This window comes from Schistocerca nitens, chromosome 10 (genome assembly GCF_023898315.1).
Source record: "Schistocerca nitens isolate TAMUIC-IGC-003100 chromosome 10, iqSchNite1.1, whole genome shotgun sequence".
NCBI lineage: Eukaryota > Metazoa > Arthropoda > Insecta > Orthoptera > Acrididae > Schistocerca > Schistocerca nitens.
Genome location: NC_064623.1, coordinates 111,278,588 through 111,306,526, shown reverse-complemented (window position 1 = coordinate 111,306,526; position 27,939 = coordinate 111,278,588). Strand labels below are relative to the sequence as shown.

At 47.0% G+C, this 27,939-nt stretch overlaps 1 protein-coding gene across 1 annotated transcript in view; it reads left to right on the top strand.

The window, feature by feature from the left end:
* Window positions 1–27,939, top strand: part of LOC126210474 (luciferin sulfotransferase-like) — a 73,750-nt gene that overhangs the window by 12,979 nt on the left and 32,832 nt on the right. Inside the window, exons 3-4 of the mRNA XM_049939709.1 lie at window positions 9,623–9,722; window positions 21,029–21,170. Coding sequence (XP_049795666.1) covers window positions 9,623–9,722; window positions 21,029–21,170 — 242 coding nt within the window. The remainder of the gene's footprint in view (window positions 1–9,622; window positions 9,723–21,028; window positions 21,171–27,939) is intronic.

Sequence of the window (27,939 nt, the reverse complement as noted above, 5' to 3'; positions counted from 1 at the left end):
GTCTAGGTTAGTTGTGAGGATAATTAAATGATAGGACAGTTCTGGTAAAATTTAAGTTGTTATTGAACAGTATGGAACAAAAGTAACACTGGTCCATACGAATACAGTACTAAAAAGTTTCAACCTGTTCGTATCGATGCGGCGGTGGGCGGGCGGCGAGATGGCGAGCACAGAGTACACATACAACCACAGCAATGGCTCTTGATGTATCGGCACTTTACTTCTTCTTAGCGTCGCAATACTTTGCCATTTAGTGCCTATGGAATATTGCCATGCTGTATAGGCGTCGGAACGGCATATCCGAGGCTCAATGAAACTACGTCTTCCTGGAGAGCCTCCCCGATCCAGGACGTGTGGCTCAGACCGATGCCCAACTCCGACTCCTACTGCTGAGCACGTTATGCCGTACAGCGCCCGTGTGCATTTTCCCGCGCTCGCCTGACATCCGCCTTTTACCGCTCCCTTACAGACAGGGTATTCACCAGAGGTTTTGCATTCTACATATCCTAATACATTGCCTATGTATGGACCAGACGCACAATTACAATTTTAACATCTTACAATAGTTTCAACGTTTCTTACATTTCAATTCTGTTACAATATTGTTTGACATAAACATTAATATTCACATCGAAATTTGTTTACAGTTTTCTTAACCAAATGACATGAAACAAAAAAAAAGAAATGGAATCAGAACATCGATGACACTAATTTATCGAAAATCAGAAGAAAAAAATATTATATGTACAATAGTACAGCGTTGTTGTTGTTACACCGTCCGGACACTTGGATGATGACGTCCAGGATACAGAGCAGCATACATAGCACACGCCCGTTGGGCATTTTGATCACAATAGCCATACATCAACACGATATCCACCTTTTCCGCAATTGGTAAATGGTCCATTTTAACATTGGTAATGTATCACGAAGCAAATACCGTCCGCACTGGCTGAATGTTACGTGATACCACGTACGTATACGTTTGTGACTATTACAGCGCCATCTATCACATAGCGAAAAAAGTGGTCCAAATAAAACATTCATATTTTTTTACGTACTACACAAATATGTAATAAAAATGGGGGTTCCTATTTAGAAAAAAGCAGTTGATATCCGTTTGACCTATTGCAGCGCCATCTAGCGGGCCAACCATAGCTCCATCTGGTTTCCCCCTTCTAGCTAGTCGAGTTTCGTTCTTTGTAGTTTTTTCGTTTGATGCTTATTTCGTGAGATATTTGGCCCGGTCGCTATCAATGGACCACCCTGTATATCTTCTCTAACTCACCAGTGCGTGCTGCGGTCATTGAAGGTGTTTCTGAGTAAGTAATGTACCAGAGGAGATGGTTTTGCCTTAGCCCCCTTAAGATTTTCCTTGCATATAGAGCTTTCTGACAATTTTATGGCACTCAGCCTGGGCATCATTATTTCTCTTTCTGATATTTCTAATGGAAACGTAACAACCAGTAAAGTAAAGAAGAAGAAAAAGAATCCGCAACGACTGACTACGTTTACAGTTCATTTATGTGGTCAGTAACTACCTACTGGTTCCGAGCTCTCGTGGCTCACCTTTAGTGTGGTACGTGCATTTAATGGAAGTTACTGGGATAGTTAATCGAAGAATGGACCAAGAAGTGTCACTGGAAATGTACAAGATGTGGATGTCATATGGTATTGTTCACTGGCGAACCCCAGGTGTGGATTGAGCCGCCTATCGGAAGCAGTATTCAATACTCCACGCACATTGGCCCCTTCCCTTGCATATTTGGGAGAGTTGTGCCCTATGTGTATTTGTGGAGTTCAGGTCAGTGTAATGCACGTGTGTGCAGCGTAGTGTTGGGTTTGCGCTGCTACGGATGAACGGAAGGGAGAGACTTGAAACCCTGTGGCAGCAAATAGTCTGGTCCTCTGGAATAGCAGCAAGCGGGGGACCGGGCTTAACATACCCATCCGACAGACGGGTCACCACCAGACAGCGCACATGACCTCACTACATGGGGCACTGCAGAGAGTATCATCAACGTCGATATGCAGTAGGATTTTAGAGCATTATTGTATTCGAACATTACGAAGTACCTCGAAGACAACGGTCTATTAAGACACAGTCAACACGGATTTAGAAAACGTAGTTCTTGTGAAACGCAACAAGCTCTTTACTCACACGAGGTGTTGAGTGCTATTGACAAGACATTTTCAATTGATTCCGTATTTCTAGATTTCCGGAAGTCTTTTGACACTGCACCGCACAAGCGGCTTGTAGTGAAATTGCGTACTTATGGAATACCGTCTCACAAGGGAACCTCCCCATCGCACCCCCCTCAGATTTAGTTATAAGTTGGTACAGTGGATAGGCATTGAAAAACTGAACACAGATCAATCGAGAAAACAGGAAGAAGGTGTATGGAACTATGAAAAAAATAAGCAAAATATACAAACTGAGTAGTCCATGTTCAAGATAAGCTACATTAAGGAGAGTATTAGCTCAGTAGCGCCGTGGTCTTGTGGTTAGCGTGAGCAACTGTGGTACGAGAGGTGCTTGGTTCAAGTCTTTCCTCGAGTGAAAATTTTAATTTTTTATTTTCAGACAATTATCAAAGTTCAGGCACACACACACACAATCAACTTCGCTCTCCAAAATTCCAGGACATGTTCAGATTTGCTTGGACATATGCAGGATTTGACTGTCTACACACGGAAAAATTTGAAAGCGTTAAAAACGTATGTTTTGACAGATCACAGGGAAAACTGTGCGACTCTGAAACTGTTGCATTCATTTGTTGCAGTTTATGTGACAAACTCTTATGTTTTCATCACTTTTTTGGGAGTGATTTTCACATCCACAAGAAAACCTAAATCGGGCAAGGTAGAATTATCTTTTTACCCATTCGCCAAGTGTACAAGTTAGGTGGGTCGACAACATATTCCTGTCATGTGACGCACATGCCGTCACCAGTGTCGTATAGAATATATCAGACGTGTTTTCCTGGGCAGGAATCGGTTGACCTATGACCTTGCGATCTAATGTTTTCGGTTCCCATTGGAGAGGCACGTCCTTTCGTCTACTAATCGTACGGTTTTGCGGTGCGGTCGCAAAACACAGACACTAAACTTATTACAGTGAACACAGACGTCAATGAACGAACGGACAGATCATAACTGCGAAAATAAAGAAATTAAAATTTTCACTGGAGGGAGGACGTGAACTAAGGACCTTTCGTTCCACAGCTGCTCACGCTAACCACGTGACCACGGTGCTCCTGACCTCACATTGCCCTTGATGTTCTTGCACATAGACTACTCAGTTTGTATATTTTGCTAATTTTTCATAGTTCCACACAACTTCTTCCTGTTTGCTTGATTGATCTGTGTTCAGTTTTTCAAGGCCTATCCACTGTTCCAACTTATAAGTAAATCTGAGAGGGATGCGATGGGGAGGTTCCCTTGTCAGTTGAGTTTTCTGGCGGTAAGGTCACAGTAGATAGTAACTGACATTTTAATATCACTTCATGACGGGTAAGGCAGGCTATGACGTAGGTCATTGCTCAGTGATGCGATGGCTCGTAAGACGTTTCCCACAAGAGTCTATTTAGTTGAGCATGACTACAGAGAAACCAAGGTTGCTACATAGAAGGTTGGGCCAATGTGTTCGGCAGCGATCGGGCGCTTTCGTGTGACGTTACTGTCGAGAAGTGTCAGTAGCGCGAGACGTTAGCATATGGCACTATAGCGCTTAAACTAACATTAATTTACGAAAAGTGAAGGGCAATATAATGAATTATGGATTCGATCGAAGCTTACCAATACAGGGACTAATACCTGCTACGACTGTGAAACTCTTATATTACCTCTCTGGTAATGACAAAAGTAAAACTACAGATTTGCGGCTCCCCCTCAATTTATATTCTATTACTCAATATTTTTTGTTAGATAACAACAATCCGGTACGCTTCAGTCCCTTTTTATATATTTTACAATTTTTAATAGTACTGGAAACGCAACAATTACAAGAGCTTTCAGTTTACTAAACACATTTTGTGCATCACAGTCGGCAATAGTGTGTACCATCTTTTTCATGCAGGTATTAAGCAGCAACCGTACGTCTAGTTAGTTGAGACATTACTACACATAATGATACAAAATCCCGGTTTAATGAACTCACATTCAAAAATTTTAAGAAGAATTTAAATACCGTAATCAGATCTGGAGGGGACTGCAGAAGCTCTCCACCTGTGTGCTGCTTTCTGCTGCAGCTGTTTGGCCCTCTGTGCCTTTGCAGATGTGTTGAAGTGCCTTATCCGGATGAAGGTTCTGGTTTTAGCGTACACTGTGATGACCTCTTGAGGAATAGCTGGAAACTTCCCAATTAAAAGTCTCTTCAGGTTTCTGATCACATTTTGCCGTCTTTACACAGACTGCTGCCATGAAAATTAAAAGAAAAGCACCTCTAACTGCTTAACAACATCAAACCACTCATCTGAAGGGATGATTAAGCCACCACGAGACAGTTTCTCAATCCACCCAGAACTTGCATGGTCTTTTGACACTTCGAGTGTCTTACCACTAGGATGACCAAGTGATTTGTCAATGGAGACGCACCTGGAGGCAATATATCCAGCGATGTAGCGGAGACCTTCTAGAGAACACTCTGAATCTTCTATCAAAGGTGGATCAATTAAGTCATGTAGTGTAATGTCCCTCATTTGTTGATCACCTTCTATCATTGACAACGCTTCCTCAATGCCCGGCACGAGTCCTGTAAACAGGTTGGAAGTCAAATAAAATTGTATCAGTTTCCGCTGAGACTGGACAAGAACTGCGTAACTGAATGTCAGCAATACTTCTGTTCATAACTAAAATACGCAAACGGCTTTTAAATTCCACTGGTAAGGGATGATCATAGGCTCTGCCAATTGCTCTTATCTGGGACTTTCAAGGCAGTCTTGGTTGAACCTTGAGGTCAATACATACTTCAAACCGTAGCCATGTTTTAAATCCGAAAAACAACCCAGCAGTGACCGAATCGAGGTGAGTAATCCCTTTTGGAAAGGAAGTAAAGTTTTATGATTTCCCACTCTCATTTTTTCACAGACGGAGTAGAATCTGCGAAGAACTTCCTCCTGCGTCTCCTTACACAATCCCAAAGCACTTGAAATTGGCTGTTTGCCGACAGGTACCCTCGAATTCATAACATCAAAAGTGTCGTTCACCAATTTCAAGAATTCTGCCGTGTCTTTTTCTTCAGGCATTACAAAAGAAATTGCTTCTGATACAGTGTTGGAAAAGAGTTGGCAAGCAAGATGAACGCGCTGTCGATCTCTTCCACAAACTGTCAGATGATGAGCAGTAAGCTCAGGGCACAGTCTCAGTTCTCCATTATCTTTCGACAATAGCTGCTCGATTACGCGCTTTGTTATCGTTCTGCCGTCACTTAATGAGAATCCATCATCTAAAAGGTGGTTTCTGAGAAGTTTCACCATATGTGGTACATCAGCGAATACCCAAACACGTTTCGTTTCATCATCTGGGTTGGTGAAGCACGTGTTTGTGTAGTCGATGTGGAATTCCTTCCACACTTTCCCATTTTTACCCCCCAAATCAGACACTATACCAACTACGACAAATCCCACTTTCTGCGTCTCTCTGACGATACAGATCAGTAAATACCGATTCATCGTAGTATCAAAGATACAATATACGGGCTGCTTCCAGGTTCCACACAAACCACGTGCCATAACAACCTGAACCTGGCTATGTGGTCCGTATAAAGCGGCAGTTTCTTGGTCGTAGTATATGCGACTGCCCACATACATTACGTTAAAGTACGGTACAAAAAATCTGTTCTGCGCAAGCATTATGGGCTTACCTGCAGAGAAACAATGTGTAACGTAATCAGCGGAAGGCCTCTCAGTTGTAAATAGCCTGAATTATTGTTTTCGCCTGCAAGAGCGCAGCATTGTACGAGGCGTGTTTTTTTAAGGAAGTACCGTTTTGAAATTAAAAAAAGACGTACTAAGATATCTCAATAATTTTATTTTTACATGAAAGCCTGTACCTTAATCTACGCACTGACGTCATTACAGTATGATTCTTCCTTGTTTACGTTGTGTACTGAATGTTTAAGATGCCTCCGATAATCGTAAGTCCCGCCTACTGTGAAGTACGATCTGTTATAACATTTCTTAGTGCTAAAGGCCTAAAAGCGATCGATGTTCATCGTGTGATCTGTGCAATTTACGGAGAAAACATTATGAATGATTTAAATCATTTAATACTAGGAAGGAAAGAGGACCTGTTAAGAGTAGGGAACAGTAGTTAATTTTGCAGCGGAATGTTTCGAGGCTGCCTGTCTGTTTGTTCTTTTTGCTCGTATCAGGAATACTTCATAATTTTTCTAGTGGCCAAGAGAGGGTCATTAGAACGGAAAGTCATAGAGCAAAATAGAAGTGATTTCTGGCGTTCCCCAAGGTAGTTTTATAGGTCCTTTGCTGTTCCTTATCTACCTAAACGATGTGGGCGACAATCTGAGCCGCCCTCTTACGTTGTTTGCAGATGAAGCTGTTGTCTATCGACTAGTAAATTCATCAGAAGATCAAAACAAATTGAAAAACATTTTAAAACAGATATCCGTATGGTGTGAAAATTGGCAATTGGTCCTAAATAATGAAAAGTTTGAGATCATCCACGTGAGTGCTAAAAAGAATCCGTTAAACTTCGATTACACGATAAATCGGTCAAATCTATAGACCGTAAATTAAACTTAATACCTAGGAATCACAAATACGAACAACTTAAATTGGAAAGAACGCATAAAATGCTGTGGGGAAGATAAAGCCTTGTTTTATTGGCAGAACACTTAGAAAATGTAACAGGTCTACTAAAGAGACTGCCTACACTACGCTTGTCCGTCCTCTTTTGGAGTACTGGTGAGCGCTGTGGAATCCTTACCAAACACGATTAACGGAGGACATCGAGAAAGTTTTGTATAATCGCGAAATAGGGGAGAGAGTGTAACTGATATAATACAGGATTTGGGCGTTTTTCGTTGCGGCGGAATCTTCTCACGAAATTTCAGTCACCAAATTTCTTCTCCGTGTGCGAAAATATTTTGTTGACGCCGACCTAGATAGGGAAAAACGATCAACATAATAAAATAAAGAAATCTAGAGCTAGCACGGAAGTGCTTTACCGTTCCTTGATGTCCTCATCCACCGTAAAGCAAATTGGTGTCTCAGTCGCAGTGTTTATCGGAAATCCGCACACACGGACCGATATCTGCACGCTGACAGCTACCACCATCAGTCGCAGAAATGCTCTGTTCTCGGGACCTTGGTGCATCGAGCGCAAGCCCTCTCAGACGCTCATAATCTGTCTCGGGAACTGAGTCACTCATGAAAAGTATTCACGGGAAACCCCTACAACAACCGCCAGATTTCGCAAGCACTCTCTCTGGTAACACGTAAGTAGAAGGACCTCGAGGAGGACACCAAGAAACTTACGTGTTTGCCGTTCTGTGGCTCAGTAACAGACTAGCTGGTTCTTAAAGAGTTATAAAATCGACTCGATTTTCAGGCCTCAGCAAAAATTCGACAACTCATGAGGCCTGTGAAAGACGATGTAGGCCGCAGAATGCCACGAATGTATGAAATACCGTGTGGGCGTGTGCAGTTTTATGTCGGTCAGGCTGTGTATCAGAGGTAGCAGAGCATGATCTTTGAAGCGGACATCGTATTGTATTCGATGAGACATAGGTTATTACACGGACAAATACACTCCTGGAAATGGAAAAAAGAACACATTGACACCGGCGTGTCAGACCCACCATACTTGCTCTGGACACTGCGAGAGGGCTGTACAAGCAATGATCACACGCACGGCACAGCGGACACACCAGGAACCGCGGTGTTGGCCGTCGAATGGCGCTAGCTGCGCAGCATTTGTGCACCGCCGCTGTCAGTGTCAGCCAGTTTGCCGTGGCATACGGAGCTCCATCGCAGTCTTTAACACTGGTAGCATGCCGCGACAGCATGGACGTGAACCGTATGTGCAGTTGACGGACTTTGAGCGAGGGCGTATAGTGGGCATGCGGGAGGCCGGGTGGACGTACCGCCGAATTGCTCAACACGTGGGGCGTGAGGTCTCCACAGTACATCGATGTTGTCGCCAGTGGTCGGCGGAAGGTGCACGTGCCCGTCGACCTGGGACCGGACCGCAGCGACGCACGGATGCACGCCAAGACCGTAGGATCCTACGCAGTGCCGTAGGGGACCGCACCGCCACTTCCCAGCAAATTAGGGACACTGTTGCTCCTGGGGTATCGGCGAGGACCATTCGCAACCGTCTCCATGAAGCTGGGCTACGGTCCCGCACACCGTTAGGCCGTCTTCCGCTCACGCCCCAACATCGTGCAGCCCGCCTCCAGTGGTGTCGCGACAGGCGTGAATGGAGGGACGAATGGAGACGTGTCGTCTTCAGCGATGAGAGTCGCTTCTGCCTTGGTGCCAATGATGGTCGTATGCGTGTTTGGCGCCGTGCAGGTGAGCGCCACAATCAGGACTGCATACGACCGAGGCACACAGGGCCAACACCCGGCATCATGGTGTGGGGAGCGATCTCCTACACTGGCCGTACACCACTGGTGATCGTCGAGGGGACACTGAATAGTGCACGGTACATCCAAACCGTCATCGAACCCATCGTTCTACCATTCCTAGACCGGCAAGGGAACTTGCTGTTCCAACAGGACAATGCACGTCCGCATGTATCCCGTGCCACCCAACGTGCTCTAGAAGGTGTAAGTCAACTACCCTGGCCAGCAAGATCTCCGGATCTGTCCCCCATTGAGCATGTTTGGGACTGGATGAAGCGTCGTCTCACACGGTCTGCACGTCCAGCACGAACGCTGGTCCAACTGAGGCGCCAGGTGGAAATGGCATGGCAAGCCGTTCCACAGGACTACATCCAGCATCTCTACGATCGTCTCCATGGGAGAATAGCAGCCTGCATTGCTGCGAAAGGTGGATATACACTGTACTAGTGCCGACATTGTGCATGCTCTGTTGCCTGTGTCTATGTGCTTGTGGTTCTGTCAGTGTGATCATGTGATGTATCTGACCCCAGGAATGTGTCAATAAAGATTCCCCTTCCTGGGACAATGAATTCACGGTGTTCTTATTTCAATTTCCAGGAGTGTAGTTTTTGGGATAGCGTCATAAAAGAAGCGATCGAGATAAGTAATAACGGCTTGGTATCTGGCCACCAGAATACTGATGTGAGTACGATAGGCGCCCAACGAAAACATTACCTTATTCAGCGTTGTAAGGAGCACCAGTGCCATCACAGATTGCAGCGTAGCTGTATGAGGACGGCAGCAGCAACCAAAAGACAGTCACCCCTTGACAATGGCTGAGGAGTACTCGGCCGAAAGCTCGTGGATTTAAACCACTTGAGCGGCTGGAAGCTCAATAGAATGTTATGATGTATACATTTTTAAGAGCTAATTCCAAAAAATACTGTGCAAAATCTAAACGATGTAGTGAGTTATGTACGTGATGTACCATCAATAAAGGTAAATAAATATTGTACAGCAGTTGCAAGTTCATTAATTATTGTGTTCTGTTTTCAGGCACGACGTGGACACAGGAGTTGGTGTGGCTGCTCATGAACGACCTCAACTTCGAACAGGCCAAGCGAACTCCTCTGACAGACAGATTTCCATTCCTCGAGTGAGTATTACGAGAGAATAGCACCAGAATATTGCAGACATATAGTTTTCACAGTAGAAGGACTCTACTCTGTTTGTTATGGAAACACACATTCTCTTGTAAAAGAATACGAAACATTTGATATTGGGTTGCCTATCTCAGTAAATATAGGCTGTAACTAAATTCTCTATAACATATGAACTAGTTCGAGTTGGGGAAGGCAATCGACAAGAGTACTGTAGTTCGTGCAGCAACACTTCTCGGAGTGCGGCTCTGGTGTAACGGTTAGCATATCTGACTCGTAAGTAAGGCAACCTAGGTTCGAATCCGAGCTGTAGCAAAATTTTTAATTCATTTCTTCAGCTTCCATCATTCTCGTAGTCTCCTTACGGATTTTGAGGACAGTTCCTTTCGCAATACAAGAAGAAAATATCCAGTAAACATGGGCTCTAAAAAGCATACCGTATGACCTGTGAGCACTTGTTCAACTTCGACACTGTGGAACATTTATCTTCTACTGCAAGCTCTTTGCTTCCCGTATATTTAGAGGAGGCAATATGGACCTAAACCATAGAAGAACGTCCAGTAAACATGAGCCCGGGTCCGAGTCCCAGCTGTCGAACAAATTTTAATTCATTTCTTCAGCTTCCATCATTCTCGTAGTCTCCTTACAGACTTTGAGGACAGTTCCTTTCGCAAAACAAGAAGAAAATATCCAGTAAACATGGGCTCTAAAAAGTATAGCGTAAGACCTGTGAGCACTTGTTCATCTTCGGTACTGTGAAACATTTCTCTTCTACTGCGACCTCCTTGCTTCCAGTATATTTAGAGGACGTAATATGTACCAAAACCAGAAAAAGAGTCCAGTAAAAATGGTCCCTGATATGCATAATTTAAGAGCTATGAGTACTTTTTCATCTTCATTACTGTACAACACAGCTGTTGTACTGAACTGTCTGTCTTTAAAAATGCGTTTTAGAGCTCATGTTTACTGGATATTTTTTTCCTTGTTTTTGTGTAAGGAAGCTGACATCAAAGTCTGTAAAAGGAATTTAGATACACCCTGTAGATCTGCATTTTTGAGGAGTCTACTTTGAGCGAAGCATATTTTTATCGTTTTTCTCTCTTTACACGCACGTGTTTGGGTGGTGTTAACCGTCATCAGAACGTTTCCGTTTACTTTGCTTGTCTGTCTTCTCCAGTACAGCTGACACGCTGAGTAACAGCGTGTTGATTCATCTTTCGAACGCAGTACAGCACCGATTCTTTGTGGCATGGATTAGACAAGTCGTTGGTACGTTACCGGAGGCATATGGTAACAGATGCCTACGCATAGGACTCACATCTCCCGAAAATTACGGGCCTGTGAGTGCAGAGCTGGGTCCGATACCGTTCGATTTGTGTCCTATCAGGTTCAGACCAGACTAATTACGCGGCCACAAAATCAACACGAGTTCCCTATCATGCTCCTTAAACCACTCGAGCACGATGCTGACTTTCTGCCACGTTCTGTTATCCTGCTGGAAGATGCCATGGCCGTTGTGGAAGACATTAAGCATGAGGGATGCAGTTGCTCCAATAATGTTGCCTTCGACTGCTACCACAGATCTTATGGAATCCCAGGTGAGTGTCCCACGTAGATAGTAGACTTTAGGTTAAGAGAATCAGTGTGGAACAAAGTGGGATGCTGAAGAACTCAGGAATGATAAGACGCATTTTAGCTTCGCTAATGATATGAATACCGTGTTATAACGAACACCAGAGTAGATAGTCCAGGTGAAGAGGAGTGGACATCTCTGAAACGGATCATGGTGTTCGACAGTGAACATACGTACAAGGAGGGTAACTACAAAGAAATCTTGGGTAACAGAAGAAATACTTCAATTGATTGACGAAAGGAGAAAGTACAGAAACGTTCAGGGGAAGAGAAGATACCAGCTATAAAAAAAACCTTAGGAAACAAGTGAAAAGGAACTGCAGAGCAGCCAAGGTGAAATGGCTGCAGCAAAGATGGGAAGAAATCGAAAAAGAAATTATCGTCGGAAGGACTGACTCAGCATATAGAAAAGTCAAAACAACCTCTGGAGAAATTAAAAGCAAGGTGGTAGCATTAAGAGTCTAATGGGAATGCCACTGTTAAAGGCAGGTGGAAAGAGTACATAGAACGATTTTTCCAATGACGTCATAGAAGAAGAAATTGGACTTGATTTGGAATACGTAGGAGATCCAATGTTAATCATAATTTAAAAGGGTTCTGGAAAATCTGCTGTCAAATAAGATAGAAGGGATAGACGAAATTTGTAGGTCATCAGTACCAGTTCAACTAACAATCCATTATAACCAGTTTCTTATTTCAAGGTCACTAAGAGGATAGAGGGTTATGGGTAGCACATCCGGCGTCAAATTGCACACTTGGGTGTCTTATAATCGTATTCCCCCCCACTACCCTCCCCCCGGGGAACCACTGGGAATTGGTCATGGTCACCCAGTAGAAATACTTTCTCCTCTCCTCCTCCCCCTCCCGGCTCTCCTCCCCCCCCTTGACCAATCAGATTGAAGCACCCTCTCCTGATCTTCGTCAATGGGACACTTGAGTGGGTGGGGTCTACTCTGAAACTGTACAGAATAGGGGGAGGAACAGGTAGTGTCTGTTTGTAACAAATTACACTGACTCGTGTCCCTCGGTGTCTATTTGTTGAAACAAATTAATACTACCAGTAGAGACCACACCCTAGCAGATATGTTTGTACTCTCATTCTTCGAGTGTTACATGTTTATCCATATTTTCCCACATTTTTCGTATTTTGCCCAAAGTTACATAATTTTCAATCATTTTCGAATTTTTTCAGTATTTTCACAATTTTTCGTACTTTCTACAGATTTTCGTATTTTATCCAATTACAAGAGCTCCGTCCTACTATTATCAACATTGGGTCAATGCGATGATGCTCAGAGCCAGTCACAATGCAGAATGTTCACATATTATTTGTGCAAGTGCTCCCCATCATCATCATTCACAGGGTGACAATTATTGTACTATATGAAAAAACACGTTAATTAGTTGCAAACGACAGCGTGCACACACTTTATTAAACATGTAAACGTAACTACCAAAAAAATGGTTCAAATGGCTCTGAGCACTATGGGACTTAACATCTGAGGTCATCAGTCCCCTACAACTTAGAACTACTTAAACCTAACTAACCTAAGGACATCACACACATCCATGCCCGAGGCAGGATTCGAACCTGCGACCGTAGCGGTCGCGCGGTTCCCGACTGAAGCGCCTAGAACCGCTCGGCCACATCGGCCTGCCGTAACTACAGATATTCGCATTTAGATTATGAGATGTTCGATATGCCTGCCATCATTGGCGATGATGTGGCACAGACGAATAGCGAAATTCTGCATGACCAGCTGAAGTGTCGGGACAAAGATACTGTCGATGACCTCCTGAGTGGCTGCGAATATTTGTCTTTTTATGTGTCCAGAACCTAAAACCCCGCTGAGAGCACTAAGATTAACAACGACAGACCAGATTACAGAAGTGGAAACGGCGTTGGGAGTAGTGTATCGATTGTGGAGGAGAGTGTTTCGAAAGAGACCATGCACAATACGTAAAGGGTAAGAGCAGAAAAATTTTGTGGACAAAGTTCCAGAATTTTCTGAACAGACCTCCTACAAACGGGAGACCCAGTGCGAGCGACGCATCCCCTTAGTACCAAGACGACAAATGGTGGTAAGTTCAAAAGAGGCGTTGGACGCCGCCTGCGCGAGAGGACGAACTCTCTAGCGTGGTGGATGCTGTCCACAACTCAGCGCCTCTGTCGTCAGCTGTTCGGATTCTTCAACTCCGTCGAGAAGGAATAACCAATGCAGAGCCCCGTCACTACCATCTGAAACCCTTGCCATGATCTGGGAGAGGAACAGGACCAACGAAGACTGGAGAATTTACAGGGGCTCACTGGAAAAGAAAAGAGTAAATCATCTGACACGGCAAGTTAAAGCTGGACTTGCTGAAGATCGAGATGTGATACGGCAGGAAGACTCGCCACTGTGCAACCAGACATGTCAGTGCAGGATGTGGTCCGCTACTCTACGAAAAATTGTCATCTTCCGATATTACAGACGTCGATATTACATACCGGTGGACAGGGCAACGCTCTTGGTAACGGTTTTGAGGCTAATTTTTCAGGCAATAGTGGAGCCCCAAAACGTTCAGTGCATTTGCCTGTAGGAAGACAGGTTCGCAGTTTCCTTCGCAGCTTACGACCAAGAAGAAGAGGATCTGCAAAACCTAGCAGTAACGCCACGGGAATTCCGCTCTATGGTCAGACGATAACCCAGCAACGAAGCCCCTGGCCCAGAGGCTCAAATATCTGACACAAGAAGCACATGCCGCCATCCCGCGGTGGTCTCGCGGTTCTAGGCGCGCAGTCCGGAACCGTGCGACTGCTACGGTCGCAGGTTCGAATCCTGCCTCGGGCATGGATGTGTGTGATGTCCTTAGGTTAGTTAGGTTTAAGTAGTTCTAAGTTGTAGGGGACTGATGACCACAGCAGTTGAGTCCCATAGTGCTCAGAGCCATTTGAACCATTTTATCTTCACCAACTTCACGAAGAACAGAAGATACTCAGCGAGATAGAATCGTGGCAGATCAAAAGCCTGGGAAGAGTCGTTCAGAACCCAAACCTACAGGCCAGCCAGCTTCCTCCCACTACTGAGCGAAGTATTGGAAAGAGTCATCCTGAACAGTTTTAGCCAGGAATAAGAGAGGACCACATCATCCCTTCAGGACAATTTGGTTTTCGGGGAGCTTCCTCCAATCTGCATCAACTACTTCTCATCGTGGAAGAAGCAAAAAATGGTTCAAATGGCTCTGGGCACTATGGGACTTAACATCTATGGTCATCAGTCCCCTAGAATTTAGAACAACTTAAACCTAACTAACCTAAGGACAGCACACAACACCCAGTCATCACGAGGCAGAGAAAATCCCTGACCCCGCCGGGAATCGAACCCGGGAACCCTGGCGCGGGAAGCGAGTGGAAGAAGATACTCTGACCTTAAAAAACAAGGATTTCTGCGGGAAAATCTCCCTGGACGTATCTCGAGTCCTTCATAGTGTCTGTCACGAGGGACTGTTCTATAAATTGTGCTACGATTTTGAACACTCTATGTGAAGCTACTAGCATCCTGCTTAAGAAGGGAAATTACGTCGTCAGAGTTGGAGATGCAACGTCAACACTACGAGTTCTCACAGCCAGGGTAGCATGAGGATTTGTAGTGGGCCCAGAATCACGCGAGCTGTCCACGCAGACGGCACCAAGTCACCAGAAACAGACGAGTGTGGCATGCCTGCCAATCATTGAAGACTGGCCATCGATTTGGCGTGTCCATTTCAACTCTATAAACCACCATATCCTGGCACTCCAGAAGTGAATCTCTTCAGTCAACCCGCTGAATGGACTGTAGTCGTGTATAGCTTCGATTTACAATCGTCTAACCTTCACTTAGCAGCAACAGGTACAAGTAGCGCGAAGCAATATTTCCAAGTGGTTCATTCTTTAATGAGAAGACCGAGCTTTCTATTAACTACAGCGTCACCATGTACTGGAAGTGTGTTTGGCCACTACTGGAATACGCAGTCTGTGGTAATGCTGCAAACACTCATCTTCAGAGACTTCATACATTGTAAAACAGGAGCTCATGTTTTGGTACCCCTCACACAACGCTACCTACACAATGTCGCCGAACTCCTCGACAATCTTAAAAAGAATACCGCCAAGCTCCACAGGTGAACAGGAGGTTCAAGCAACATACTCATCCGGCAATAACGAATGCCGATCAAAGAGACCGCCATAAACGGCCTGTGACCCTACTAAATGGACAGTGAGGGCACAAACAAGCCACAGATAAGTACCTCTTCCGCAACCCTGATGAGACGTGATTAAACAGAAGCCCCGGGAACTGAACCCCTGAGGGTTAAAATGAAATTTTCTGAGGGGGTAAAAACTAAATGATTCGATTATGCTTCAGTCATGAAACTACTTTTAAAAGCTCGTTACTATTACCACAATTTTGTAAGACACTAATATTGATCATATAAGTTATCAATAATTACTTTTTCTTAGTTAATAGCATTAATGCGATCGAGTCCGCCACCGTAGCTGAGTGAACAGCGCGCTGGCTTGTCGTAACAGGCGGCCCAGGTTCGTTTCCCAGCTGGGTTGGAGATTTTCTCCGCTCTCAGACTGGGTGTTTGTATCGTCTTCATCATCATCATTTCAACCTCATCGACGCGCAAGTCGCCGAAATGGCGTAACCTCAAAAGACTTGCACAAGGCGGTCGGGTCTACCCACCACGAGGCCCTCGCCACACAACATTTCATTTCAATGTTGTCGAGGCTACAGGTTCCTCACAACCCACTGCGCACATATGTTGTGCTTTGTCTCGTACATTGCTGATGTTAAATGTGAGGCACATGCAGAACCAATGCTAAATAGAAAAAGTCTTCTCCAAGTTGTAAATACGAGGGCTATTCGGAAAGTGAGGAGCGATCGGTCGCGAAATGGAAACCACTGTGAAAAACCGACGAGGCTTTTCACGGACGTTTTGGCAGTGTCTCTAGTATCGCATCAAGACGCTTTTTTCAGTTGTGAGCGCACTGAGAGCGAGTAAAGGTGCCTAGGACAACAATGTCTCCCGCCAAGTAGGAGGGCTCGCTGAAAGGCTTCGCCTTAATGAATGCAGCCCACTTAACACAACTGCCACGCACTTCCTTCTTCACGGCAATTCTCAGCCGCACTTTGCAGGGGCAGTGAAGACGCTCCTGCACCCTTTTCGATGCGAAGTGTTTGATCACCCACAACACAGCCCTAATAGGTTCGTCCTGAGTATCATCTCTGTTCACATGAAACGCTGGATACGAAGACAACACTTGGCCGCAGGCTACGCGCTATAGACCAGCATATACACTCCTGGAAATTGAAATAAGAACACCGTGAATTCATTGTCCCAGGAAGGGGAAACTTTATTGACACATTCCTGGGGTCAGATACATCACATGATCACACTGACAGAACCACAGGCACATAGACACAGGCAACAGAGCATGCACAATGTCGGCACTAGTACAGTGTATATCCACCTTTCGCAGCAATGCAGGCTGCTATTCTCCCATGGAGACGATCGTAGAGATGCTGGATGTAGTCCTGTGGAACGGCTTGCCATGCCATTTCCACCTGGCGCCTCAGTTGGACCAGCGTTCGTGCTGGACGTGCAGACCGCGTGAGACGACGCTTCATCCAGTCCCAAACATGCTCAATGGGGGACAGATCCGGAGATCTTGCTGGCCAGGGTAGTTGACTTACACCTTCTAGAGCACGTTGGGTGGCACGGGATACATGCGGACGTGCATTGTCCTGTTGGAACAGCAAGTTCCCTTGCCGGTCTAGGAATGGTAGAACGATGGGTTCGATGACGGTTTGGATGTACCATGCACTATTCAGTGTCCCCTCGACGATCACCAGTGGTGTACGGCCAGTGTAGGAGATCGCTCCCCACACCATGATGCCGGGTGTTGGCCCTGTGTGCCTCGGTCGTATGCAGTCCTGATTGTGGCGCTCACCTGCACGGCGCCAAACACGCATACGACCATCATTGGCACCAAGGCAGAAGCGACTCTCATCGCTGAAGACGACACGTCTCCATTCGTCCCTCCATTCACGCCTGTCGCGACACCACTGGAGGCGGGCTGCACGATGTTGGGGCGTGAGCGGAAGACGGCCTAACGGTGTGCGGGACCGTAGCCCAGCTTCATGGAGACGGTTGCGAATGGTCCTCGCCGATACCCCAGGAGCAACAGTGTCCCTAATTTGCTGGGAAGTGGCGGTGCGGTCACCTACGGCACTGCGTAGGATCCTACGGTCTTGGCGTGCATCTGTGCGCCGCTGCGGTCCGGTCCCAGGTCGACGGGCACGTGCACCTTCCGCCGACCACTGGCGACAACATCGATGTACTGTGGAGACCTCACGCCCCACGTGTTGAGCAATTCGGCGGTACGTCCACCCGGCCTCCCGCATGCCCACTATACGCCCTCGCTCAAAGTCCGTCAACTGCACATACGGTTCACGTCCACGCTGTCGCGGCATGCTACCAGTGTTAAAGACTGCGATGGAGCTCCGTATGCCACGGCAAACTGGCTGACACTGACGGCGGCGGTGCACAAATGCTGCGCAGCTAGCGCCATTCGACGGCCAACACCGCGGTTCCTGGTGTGTCCGCTGTGCCGTGCGTTGATCATTGCTTGTACAGCCCTCTCGCAGTGTCCGGAGCAAGTATGGTGGGTCTGACACACCGGTGTCAATGTGTTCTTTTTTCCATTTCCAGGAGTGTAGAATTCTCGGAAAGCACAGGCGGCTGCCTTCTATGACGTTAGTGTTGGAAATCTGGTATAACGCTCTGACATTTGTCTAATTCAGAGCAGCGACCATGTAGAGAAGTACCTGAAAGGGGTAGCTAAATGTGCAAAGAAAACAGTTTTGATTTTCACTATGGTTTCCATTTAGGCAACGGCCTTGCCGCAGTGGATACACCGGTTCCCGTGAGATCACCGAAGTCAAGCGCTGTCGGGAGTGGTCGGCGCTTGGATGGGTGACCATCCAGGCCGCCATGGTCTGTTGCCATTTTTCGGGGTGTACTCAGCGTCCTGATGCCAATTGAGGAGCTGCTCGACCGAATAGCGGCTTCGGTCAAGAATACCATCATAACGACCGGGAGAACGCTGTGCTGACCCCATGCCCCTCCTATCCGCATCCTCTCCTGAAGATGACACGGCGGTCGGATGGTCCCGGTAGGCCACTCGTGGCCTGAAGACGGAGTGCTTAGTGAGTACTATGGTTTCCATTTCGTGACTGATCGTTCCTTACTTTCCGAACAACCCTCGTAGTACCTGCAGTACTCCAGAAATTGCTTCGTTACTTCGAAACAGAATGAATTAACTGACAGCACTACAGAGCTGTAACTGCATAAGGGCTACTATAGTGCTGTACACAATATTATTATTAGTATTATTATTACTAATACTCTTAGTGGCAGTGGTTAGACACAAAGCATTAACAGCCTGAAGTCTTCCAAATTCTGCCCATTCAGAAATAAGGAGTGCAACAATGAAGCGATTTACGAATAGTAAGAATAGAGCACACATTTTAACATGGTTTATTTTAAATGGGACTGCAGCGAGCAGGTCAAGCAAGTGCCACAGCGGAGTGGAGTAATCCAGGGGAAGCAAGTTTTGAAACAAGTGTCTATCCTCACTGCGAATAGTTATCTTTCTTATGTCAGAAGGACACATGGGTAGCATTTGCGATGCACCACGAATTCCTTCGTCGTTCATTCTAACACTCCCCTCCCCACACATACACGCACAAACTGGATATCATACATCTTCCATCATTTTAAAAAATAGAAATGTTCCAAGAAAAGTCTTTCATTCTACAATTTAGTTAGGTGCTGAAGTTGGAGATAAAGTGGAAGATGGAGGGTGGGGGGGGGGGGGCAGAACAGACGTTTGGGGGGGAGGAGGGGGTACTAGCTAATGTGTAACTGCAGTCTAAGGTTAATACAGAACCTTAGTCATTAATTAAGATAAGTACGTGAAACATGGAATCAGTCTAGAGTATGTAGGGGCCACAAGTGAGGATATCCACTAACGTAAGACACTTTGAGACAGGGCAGACTGTTATGGCCTGAAGTCTTTGCAACGAGTATGTCGGAAACAGCGATTCTAGTTGGCTGTTCGCATGCTACTGTAGTGAGCATTTGTAGAAAGTCGTAGAAGGGCGGTGAAACCGCGAATAGGCGACAAGGTGCTTGGCGTCCACGCCTCATCACAGAACTTGGAGGTCAGAGGCTTTCCCATTCTGTAAAGCAGTGTAGGCTGCGATCTTGACACGCCTGACAGAGTGAAATGTTGTTGCAGGCGCAAGTATTTCGGAGAACATCGCTCAGCGGACATTGTTTGGGGGGGAGGGGGGGAGGGGGGGAGGGGGGAGGGGGGAGGGGGGGAGGGGAGAGGGGGAGCGTTTCCGCAACAGAGGACCCCTACTTGTTCCCATGGTGACCTAATAATATCGTCAATTACGACTGCAGCTGGAATGGGATTCTCGAGACTGGACCATGGATCAGTAGAGTCGTATCGCATGTTTGGATGAACACGTACTTGCTGTACCCGGCCTTTGATGGTTTCTGGATATGACCCCATCCAAACGATCCGCTGCTCAAAACGCGCCACATACCGCAGGCCGATGGGGGTGGTATTTTGCGACAGGGGACAATCCCCTGGGCGTATGGGACCTGCGGTAGTATTCGAAGGCACTCTGGCAGCTGTGGCTATTTTTGGGGACCATCTGCACCCCATTATGCTTCATGTTCACCCCGACGGTTGTGTCATCGTCTGGCAGGATAAATTTCCGTGGCACAAGAACAGAATCGCGCTACAGTGGTTTGAGCAGCATGATATGGAGCTCTCGTGGATGCGTTGGCCGCCAAATTCGCCTTATCCGAACAGAACACGTCTCTGACGTTATCAGACACTGGTTCCGTACCCATGAATCTTTGCATAGTCATGTGGTGCCCACGAACTTGTCGAATGTACACCATGCAGAGTTGCTGCTTTAATGAGTTCCACAGGTACAGTAACACGCTATTAAGCACGTGATCATAACGTTTTTACTCATTAGTGTGTGTCAGCCTGTAAGACATATTCTCTTGTAGCGAACCGCTTTTTACACCACCGACCCATTACAAGCACCATTTTGCCATCATATGTTTTGTTGAACCTGCCTCCAGCCATGGGAAAATCATTCTGCTACGATTCGGCAACAGTGTAAGCTACTGTATGTCGTAGTACATGTGTATTAGTAAAAATGTAGGAAAAGAACAAATAAATGACAAAGTGCGTCACACACTTAGATTCCGAGAGACGCTTACAGTCCCAAAAAAAAAAAAAAAAAGGCTCAAATGGCACTAAGCACTATGGGACGAAACATCTGAGGTCATCAGTCCCCTAGACGTAGAACTACTTAAACCTAACTAACCTAAGGACAGCACTGACATCCATACCCAAGGCAGGATTCGAACCTGCGACCGTAGCAGAAGCGCTGTTCCGCACTGAAGCGCCTAGAGTCACTCGGCCACAACGTCCGGCCTTACATTCCCACAAAAGGAGACCTGCCTTTATTTTCTGTTTATTCTTTTCCAGTATTTTCTCGAATACGGAAGCCGTGTTCAGCAACAGCCTTAGGACGCATAGCATGTGTTCCAGGTTGTCATCGATCATCACTGGCGTGAAGAAGCCGCCCGTGCACTCGATCGACATCGCGAAGAACTCCAGATCGCCGAGGCTGATCAAGAGCCACCTGCCAGTAGAACTTCTACCCAGGCAGCTCTGGACCGTCAAACCCAAGGTATTTCTCCTGCCTCTCAGACCTCTCTCAGTCAGACGGCCAAGCAGTGATTATTACATCTACTGTCCTCATACCGTCTCATCCTAGTCGACTCACATTAATTTCTATGGCTGCATCCTGGACACCGACAAACACACACACACACACACACACATATATATATATATATATATATATATATATATATATATATATATATACTTTAAGGAACGAAAAGTATTACTTATGAGCTTTTTTACATTTAATAATTGATCACACATGTTTTACAACCTTCTGTTTAGCACATTATTACTTTAAATGTTCAAAATGTTTACCATTGGCGGCTGTACACATAACAGAACGACGAGCGATCGCTGCAACTACGTCAGTGAATGTTACAGTGGAGATCGCTGTAGAAGTCGCTGCAATCTCCTAGCGAAGTTCCTCCAGTATGCTAGGCTTACATCGATAGACGTTATCTTTCGCAGTTCCCCACAAGCAAAAGTCTATAGATGTTAGATCTGGCGACCCGGAATATTGTCATCCAGGAAAGCTCATACGGCTAGGCGGTGGTGTCGCGGCGCCCCATCCTGTTGGTAGAACACTTCTTCATCAGCTCCGTAAAGTGCACGTATATATGGCAAAAGTGATGTGCATAATATTTCCAGGTACACTTCTCCAGTGACACTAGCATCAAAGAAAGAGGGTCCTACCAAGCCAGTAGATGATAGTCCACACCACACATGAGTCCCTGGTAGATCGACCGCTTTATCCACATAAACATGAGCATTTTCGGTGCCTAGTACACACTCTTACTGTATGCCGATTCACGGTTCCATTATGTTTACATTGTCCCGCGTCACTCCACACTACCTTCGTCACAAACTGTTCGTCATCAGTTACCATTTGTTGATACCATTCGCAAAATTGCGTTTGGCGATCAGGACCGTCATCATTAATCTTGTGCAGTAATCGTGGAATGTCAACTTTCCACTTTGCAGCATCCAGAATTCTTCGCACACTTGTACCGCTAACCCCCACTTCACGTGCTCATTGCGCAGCAGACTTTTGTGGAGAATTAACAAACGTTTTTCAACACTAGAGCCGACGAATCAGGACTTGTAGCTGTACGCTGTCTTCCTGATCTTCCTTTGTGAATATCACAAATCGTTCCATGCAACTCAAACTTGTCAATGTTGCGTTTAATTGCTAGGCGGGTTGTCGGTTGTGTTTCAAACTCCCGCTTCCACTGACGTTGCACTTCAATGACATTATCAAACTTGAAAAACCACTTCACAATACATTTTCGTTGTCCCAATATCAAGCGTGCTCTCAATACCGAGACAAAAGTACTAACATCTGTTGAGCCAAACACGCTCGTAACTCAGATGGAACGATAATATCGATATCTCGATAGAGCCTGTAAAGAGTGTATACATTTTTCTGGCGGATTCTGTATATAGAGGGTGTTTCGTAAGGGTGTACGAAAACGTGACAGCATGTAGAGAATACGCCACTGAACAATTTGAGATGGGGGACATCGCGTCGGAGAAGCCAGTTTAAGGACATACGGAAGTAAAATTGTCTACCGCTTTGTCTAGCATTACTGCTTTCCAGCTCACTTGTATATGAGCTACGGAGATGGAATCAGTTGCCAGAATTATAGCTGGCTGTGATGTGATTCGAAACATACCAGGAACAGTTGTCGTGGTGCGTCAGAGTCAAGTTCGCTGACGTCATACTTGCATTGAGGTTGCTGGCTGCTAGTTTCAGCACATTTTGTAAGGTACAACACAATTGGTATGTTCATTGTCTAAACGATGGGATTTTCAGTTTACTAACGTAAATAAAAAAGTACGCAGTAATGTGATTTTATTCCTTTTATCTCCTTAAGATAAATGTGTACGTGGTGTATATGTATATATGTGTGGAGATATACGTGTGTGTTTAGTATATATGTATATGTATGTATGTATTCCTATATATGTATATATGTCTGTGTATAATGAATTTCGAAAACTGCTGTAAATTGAGTAATAAAGAATACAACCGTTTTGTTTGCACTGTGATAACTTCGTTTTGTGTCAGAAGTGTGCGCTATACGTTATAACTTTCTCCAGACAGTACTCTTTCTCTTATGGAGCAAAACTGCCTTTGTATACATATTGTGTATGGCTTGATTTTTCGTCTTAGACCTTCCACAGTCTCACACAACATAGCATTAGAGGCCATCTGATCCAGAGATTCGGTCATTTTCTCACTTTCAGTGCTACACCACAACTGCGTGACCATACACTCAACTTTCGTGCTATGTCACAGCTCTGCACTCCTCCAAGCTTTAATAAAACGAAATGTATCGACGAGTGGCAAACGACCGCACCTGCACCGTTCTTAGACTCGTCATACGCATAGGACTATAGCGGGAAGGGAAGAGGTCAGGTAGTTTTTTTTTCCTTTATTGAGGTTCGATTCCCCCTAAAGGGGGCGGGCTGGCAGCAGCTTATTACGCCGCTCTTCAGCCTACAGATTTTGTTGTAAAAAGATGAAAATAATAAAAAATAATAACAGTTGGCGAGAAAATCGGTGACTTAAAGGTAAAATGGCAGAAATTTCTGGAGCTTAAAACATAAAACACAGGGTTGATGATGCTAATAAAATACACAGGAAGTAGAAAAATAATAGACAGACATTTAAAAAACACGACGACAGTCTGGGTTCGCAAAAGATATAAAATGCACACCCAGCGACAGCATGATTTCTGTTCGCAACACTGTGGAAAGATGCACAACACTGAACACTCACTTAAACACTGCACTAAAAAGTTGGCACAAATATGACATACCACACCCGAGAGCAGGTGGGGGAAACTGGTCAGATGACGGGAAAAAAAGAGGGGGAAGGAGAGGAAAAGTGAAGGGGGAGGGGGGAAAGGAGCCAATGGAAGATGAGGATCCATAAGAGGGGTGGGGGGTGCTGAGCAGACGTGCCACGGAGTGGGGAAGGCAGAGGAGGGGAGTACAAAAGAACTCGGGGGGGGGGGGGGGAGAAAGGAGATAGGGAGAGGGTAGGTGGGGAGAAAACACAGGATGGAAGGGGGGGAGGAAGAGGGAGCCCAGGGAAAGGATGGAGGAAAGGAGGGGAGTGAGGATCAGAGTTGATAGGAGGGATAAATGGAGGGAGAGAGGGCACCATCCGGGAGGGGGAGGTGGTGGAAGCCACCTTGGGACAGGAGATGTAGGGTGTAGAGATGGAGGGTAGGGGGGATACAACAGTGAAGACGTGGCAGGGGGCGGGGATAGGAGAGGAGAGGAGCAACCAGGGGGTGAGGGGGTTCAAGGCGGCGGGAGGTGTAGAGGATGCGGATATGTTCGAGGAAGAGGAGCAGATGGGGGAAAGGAATGAGATCATAGAGGATCCGCGTGGGGGATGGGAGGCGTATACGGAAGGCGAGGCGGACTAACTTATAGGCGGAGGGACTTATAGAATTTGGGGGGGGGGGATGATATCCAGGCAGGGCTGGCATAACAGATGATGGGATGGATTAAGGATTTGTAGATGTGGAGGATGGTAGAGGGGTGCAACCCCCATGTCCGGCCAGAGAGGAGTTTGAGGAGTCGGAGGCGGTTGTGGGCTTTGGATTGGATGGAGCAGAGATGAGGGATCCAGGTGAGGTGACGGTCAATGGTGAGGCCAAGGTAGGCGAGGGTGGGGGTGAGGCGGACAGGACGGGCACAGACAGTAAGGGAGAAATCCAGGAGCCGGAAGGATCGAGTGGTACGACCTTTGATGATTGCCTGGGTCTTGGAAGGATTGATTTTCAGGAGCCACTGGTTACACCATGCAGCAAAAAGGTCAAGGTGATTCTGGAGAAGGCGTTGGGACCGTTGGAGGGTAGGAGCGAGGGCGAGGAATGCAGTGTCATCAGCATATTGCAAGAGGTGTACTGGAAGGGGGGGGGGTTGGGGCATATCTGCGATGTACAGGAGGTAGAGGAGACGGGAGAGGACAGAGCCCTGGGGCACACCCGCAGAGGGGTAGAAGGTGTGGGAATTGGCATTATGGATGGTAACATAGGAGGGGCGGTGGGAAAGGAAGGAGGCCATCAGACAGATGTAGTTGATAGGAAGGGCGTAGGTTTGGAGTTTAAACAGGAGACTGGGATGCCAGACACGGTCGTAGGCCTTTTCGAGGTCAAGGGAGACTAAAATGGTGAAGCGACGGGAGTTAAACTGGAGGGAGAGGAGATGAGTGAGGCGGAGGAGTTGGTCATCAGCAAAGAAGGAAGGTCGAAAGCCACATTGGGTGTTGGGGAGGAGGTGGTTTTGGTGGAGGTGGTGATGGATGCGCGGAAAAGGATGGATTCCAAGAGCTTGCTGAACGCCGATGTGAGACAGATAGGATGATAGGAAGAGGCATCAGATGGAGGCTTGTTGGGTTTGGAGAACATCAGGATACAGGAGGTTTTCCACAGGTCGGGATAGAAGCCAGTGGCAAGGGTGACATTGTAGAGGGTGGCAAGGATTGAAAGGGAGGAGGGAGGGCAGTGGTTGAGGTGGCGGTAGGTAATGCAGTCGTGGCCGGGAGCAGTGTTGCGTTTAGTGCGGAGTGTGAGGCTGATGTCCTGTGTAGTGATGGAGTGTTAAGTTCAGATGGCGGTGTGTGGCCCAAGTACTGGAAGCTAGTAGCAAGGGGAGGAACAGAGGTATTCGTACGGTCCATGAAATCAGGGAAGAGGGAATAATCAAAGTGGGGATCATCTGGAATGGAAAAAACATTGGAGAGGTGAGAGGCAAAGTGGTTGGCCTTACTGAGGTTGTCAGGAAAGGGACAGTCATTAAGGAGTAGAGGGTACTGGGGGGTGGGGCGGGTCCCAGTAAGGCAGTGTGGAAAGCAGACCAATACTTGGAAGAGTTTATGGGGAGAGTGGTGTTGAGTTGTGTACATGTCTGGCGCCAGGCATGGCGTTTCTTCGCTGTAAGCAGGTTGCAGATGTGTCGTTGTAATTGCCGATGGCGGGTAAGTGTATCCCGGTTACGAGTGTGGAGAAAAGAGCGGTAGAGGCGGCAGGACTCTCGAAGGAGGAGGACGGTCTGTGGAGGCAGGGCGAGGTGGTGAGGGTGGATGGCTTTGGTGGGGATATGGGTGGCGATGGCGTCAGTCAAGGTCTGGTGCAGGTAGGCAGCAGTGCGAGAGATGTCATCAGGAGATTGGAGGGTAAGGTCGTGGCCGGCAACCTGGGTGTGAATGGAGTCCCGGTAGGCATCCCAGTTGGCACGGGAGTAATCATGGACAAGTTTAGGAGGGACGTCAGAGCGAGGAGTGTTGTGGGGATGGCGACCATTATAGTGAGGAGAACAGGAGCATGGTCACTGCCAATGAGGTCAAGGACATCTGCGGTGATGCGCCCAAGGAGGTTGGGAGAGGCAAGGACCACATCGGGAGTGGTGTTGGATTTGGGTCGGGTGTGCTGAGGCAGGGGAAGCAGGTCTCCCTGAAGGGTGGTAAGAAACTGATGACACCGCTAGAGGTCGGCAGGATCATGGCTGTGGATATTGAGGTTGGTGGCAATCACATAGGTGGAGAAGGTGCTGTCAATGTGGGCCAGGAAATCGTACGGGATGGGGGTGCTAGGGCGGACATAAATGGTGGCACAGGTGATAGTAAGGGTGCTTGAGGTGGCCTATAGCAACTCCGCCACGTGACAGAGGGTACGGGGTATCGGTGCAGTGAAGGGTGTAAGGAGCCGTGGAGATGGAGATACGGGGTTGAAGGAAGGTTTCATTTAGGACGAAGGCATCCACGCGGTGCTGATGGAGGGTGTGGAGGAAGAAGAGTTTGTGGGTGGGCAGGGAGCGAATGTTGTGGTACAGGATACGGTAGGGTTGTTGTACCATGGGAGGGGAGAGTTCAACGAGGGTGGTGAGGGGGGTGAAGTTGAAGTGGGCCTGGTTGTGGGAGTATGTGGCATAGGTGGCAAAATGGAAGATGGAACGGGCAGCGAGGGCGATTTGGGAAAGGGTGTGGGAGCGCTGGAAGGGGTGGATGTTTTGGAGTACAATGGTAATGAAACAGATGATGTCCTCTGCAGTAGGTGGAGGGCGGAGCGAGTTGTTCGGGTGGATGGGGTCATCAACAGGACGGACAGGGACGGTGAGCTCAGGGGTGACTGTAGGAGGTTTCGCTTTACACTTCGAGGAGTAGGTAGGATGTGGTTCATTGCAAGTGTTGCAGGAGGGGGGGGGGGAGGTGACGTTGGGGCAGTTCTTGAGGAAGTGTGAAGCTTTTCAGTGGGGACTAGTAGGGGGATTCTTGCAGGCAGAGGTAACGTGGTCGTTGTACGTGAGACAGCATTGGCAGCAGTAGGATTGGACTGGGGAACGGGAGGGGTCCACCTTATGAGGGCGATTGTAGATGAGGGCTCACTCGGTGAGGAGGCAGTCAATGAAGGAGGAGGATTCGGTGAATATCCGCAGGAGAAAAGTCGGCCCGGCATCATTGACGATGCGACGGGCCAAGCAGATTTCAATGTTGGGCCGGGAGTTGAGTTCTGCCAACACCTCAGCCTCTGTGATCACAGGGCTAAGCTTCGTGATCACAGCAGTGAAGGTTGACGGACGTCGGGGAGGTTGAGGCTGACGGGGAGAGGACGGGATGTGGTAGGGGGTGAGGGTTGCACATTGGCCAAATTGGATACGGGGGATGTGGGAGAGGAGATTGGTGTGGAAGGAAGCATTGGGGGATTTAATGAGGACCGAGTCCTTGCGAGGAATCAGAAGGGAGATGGGGGCAT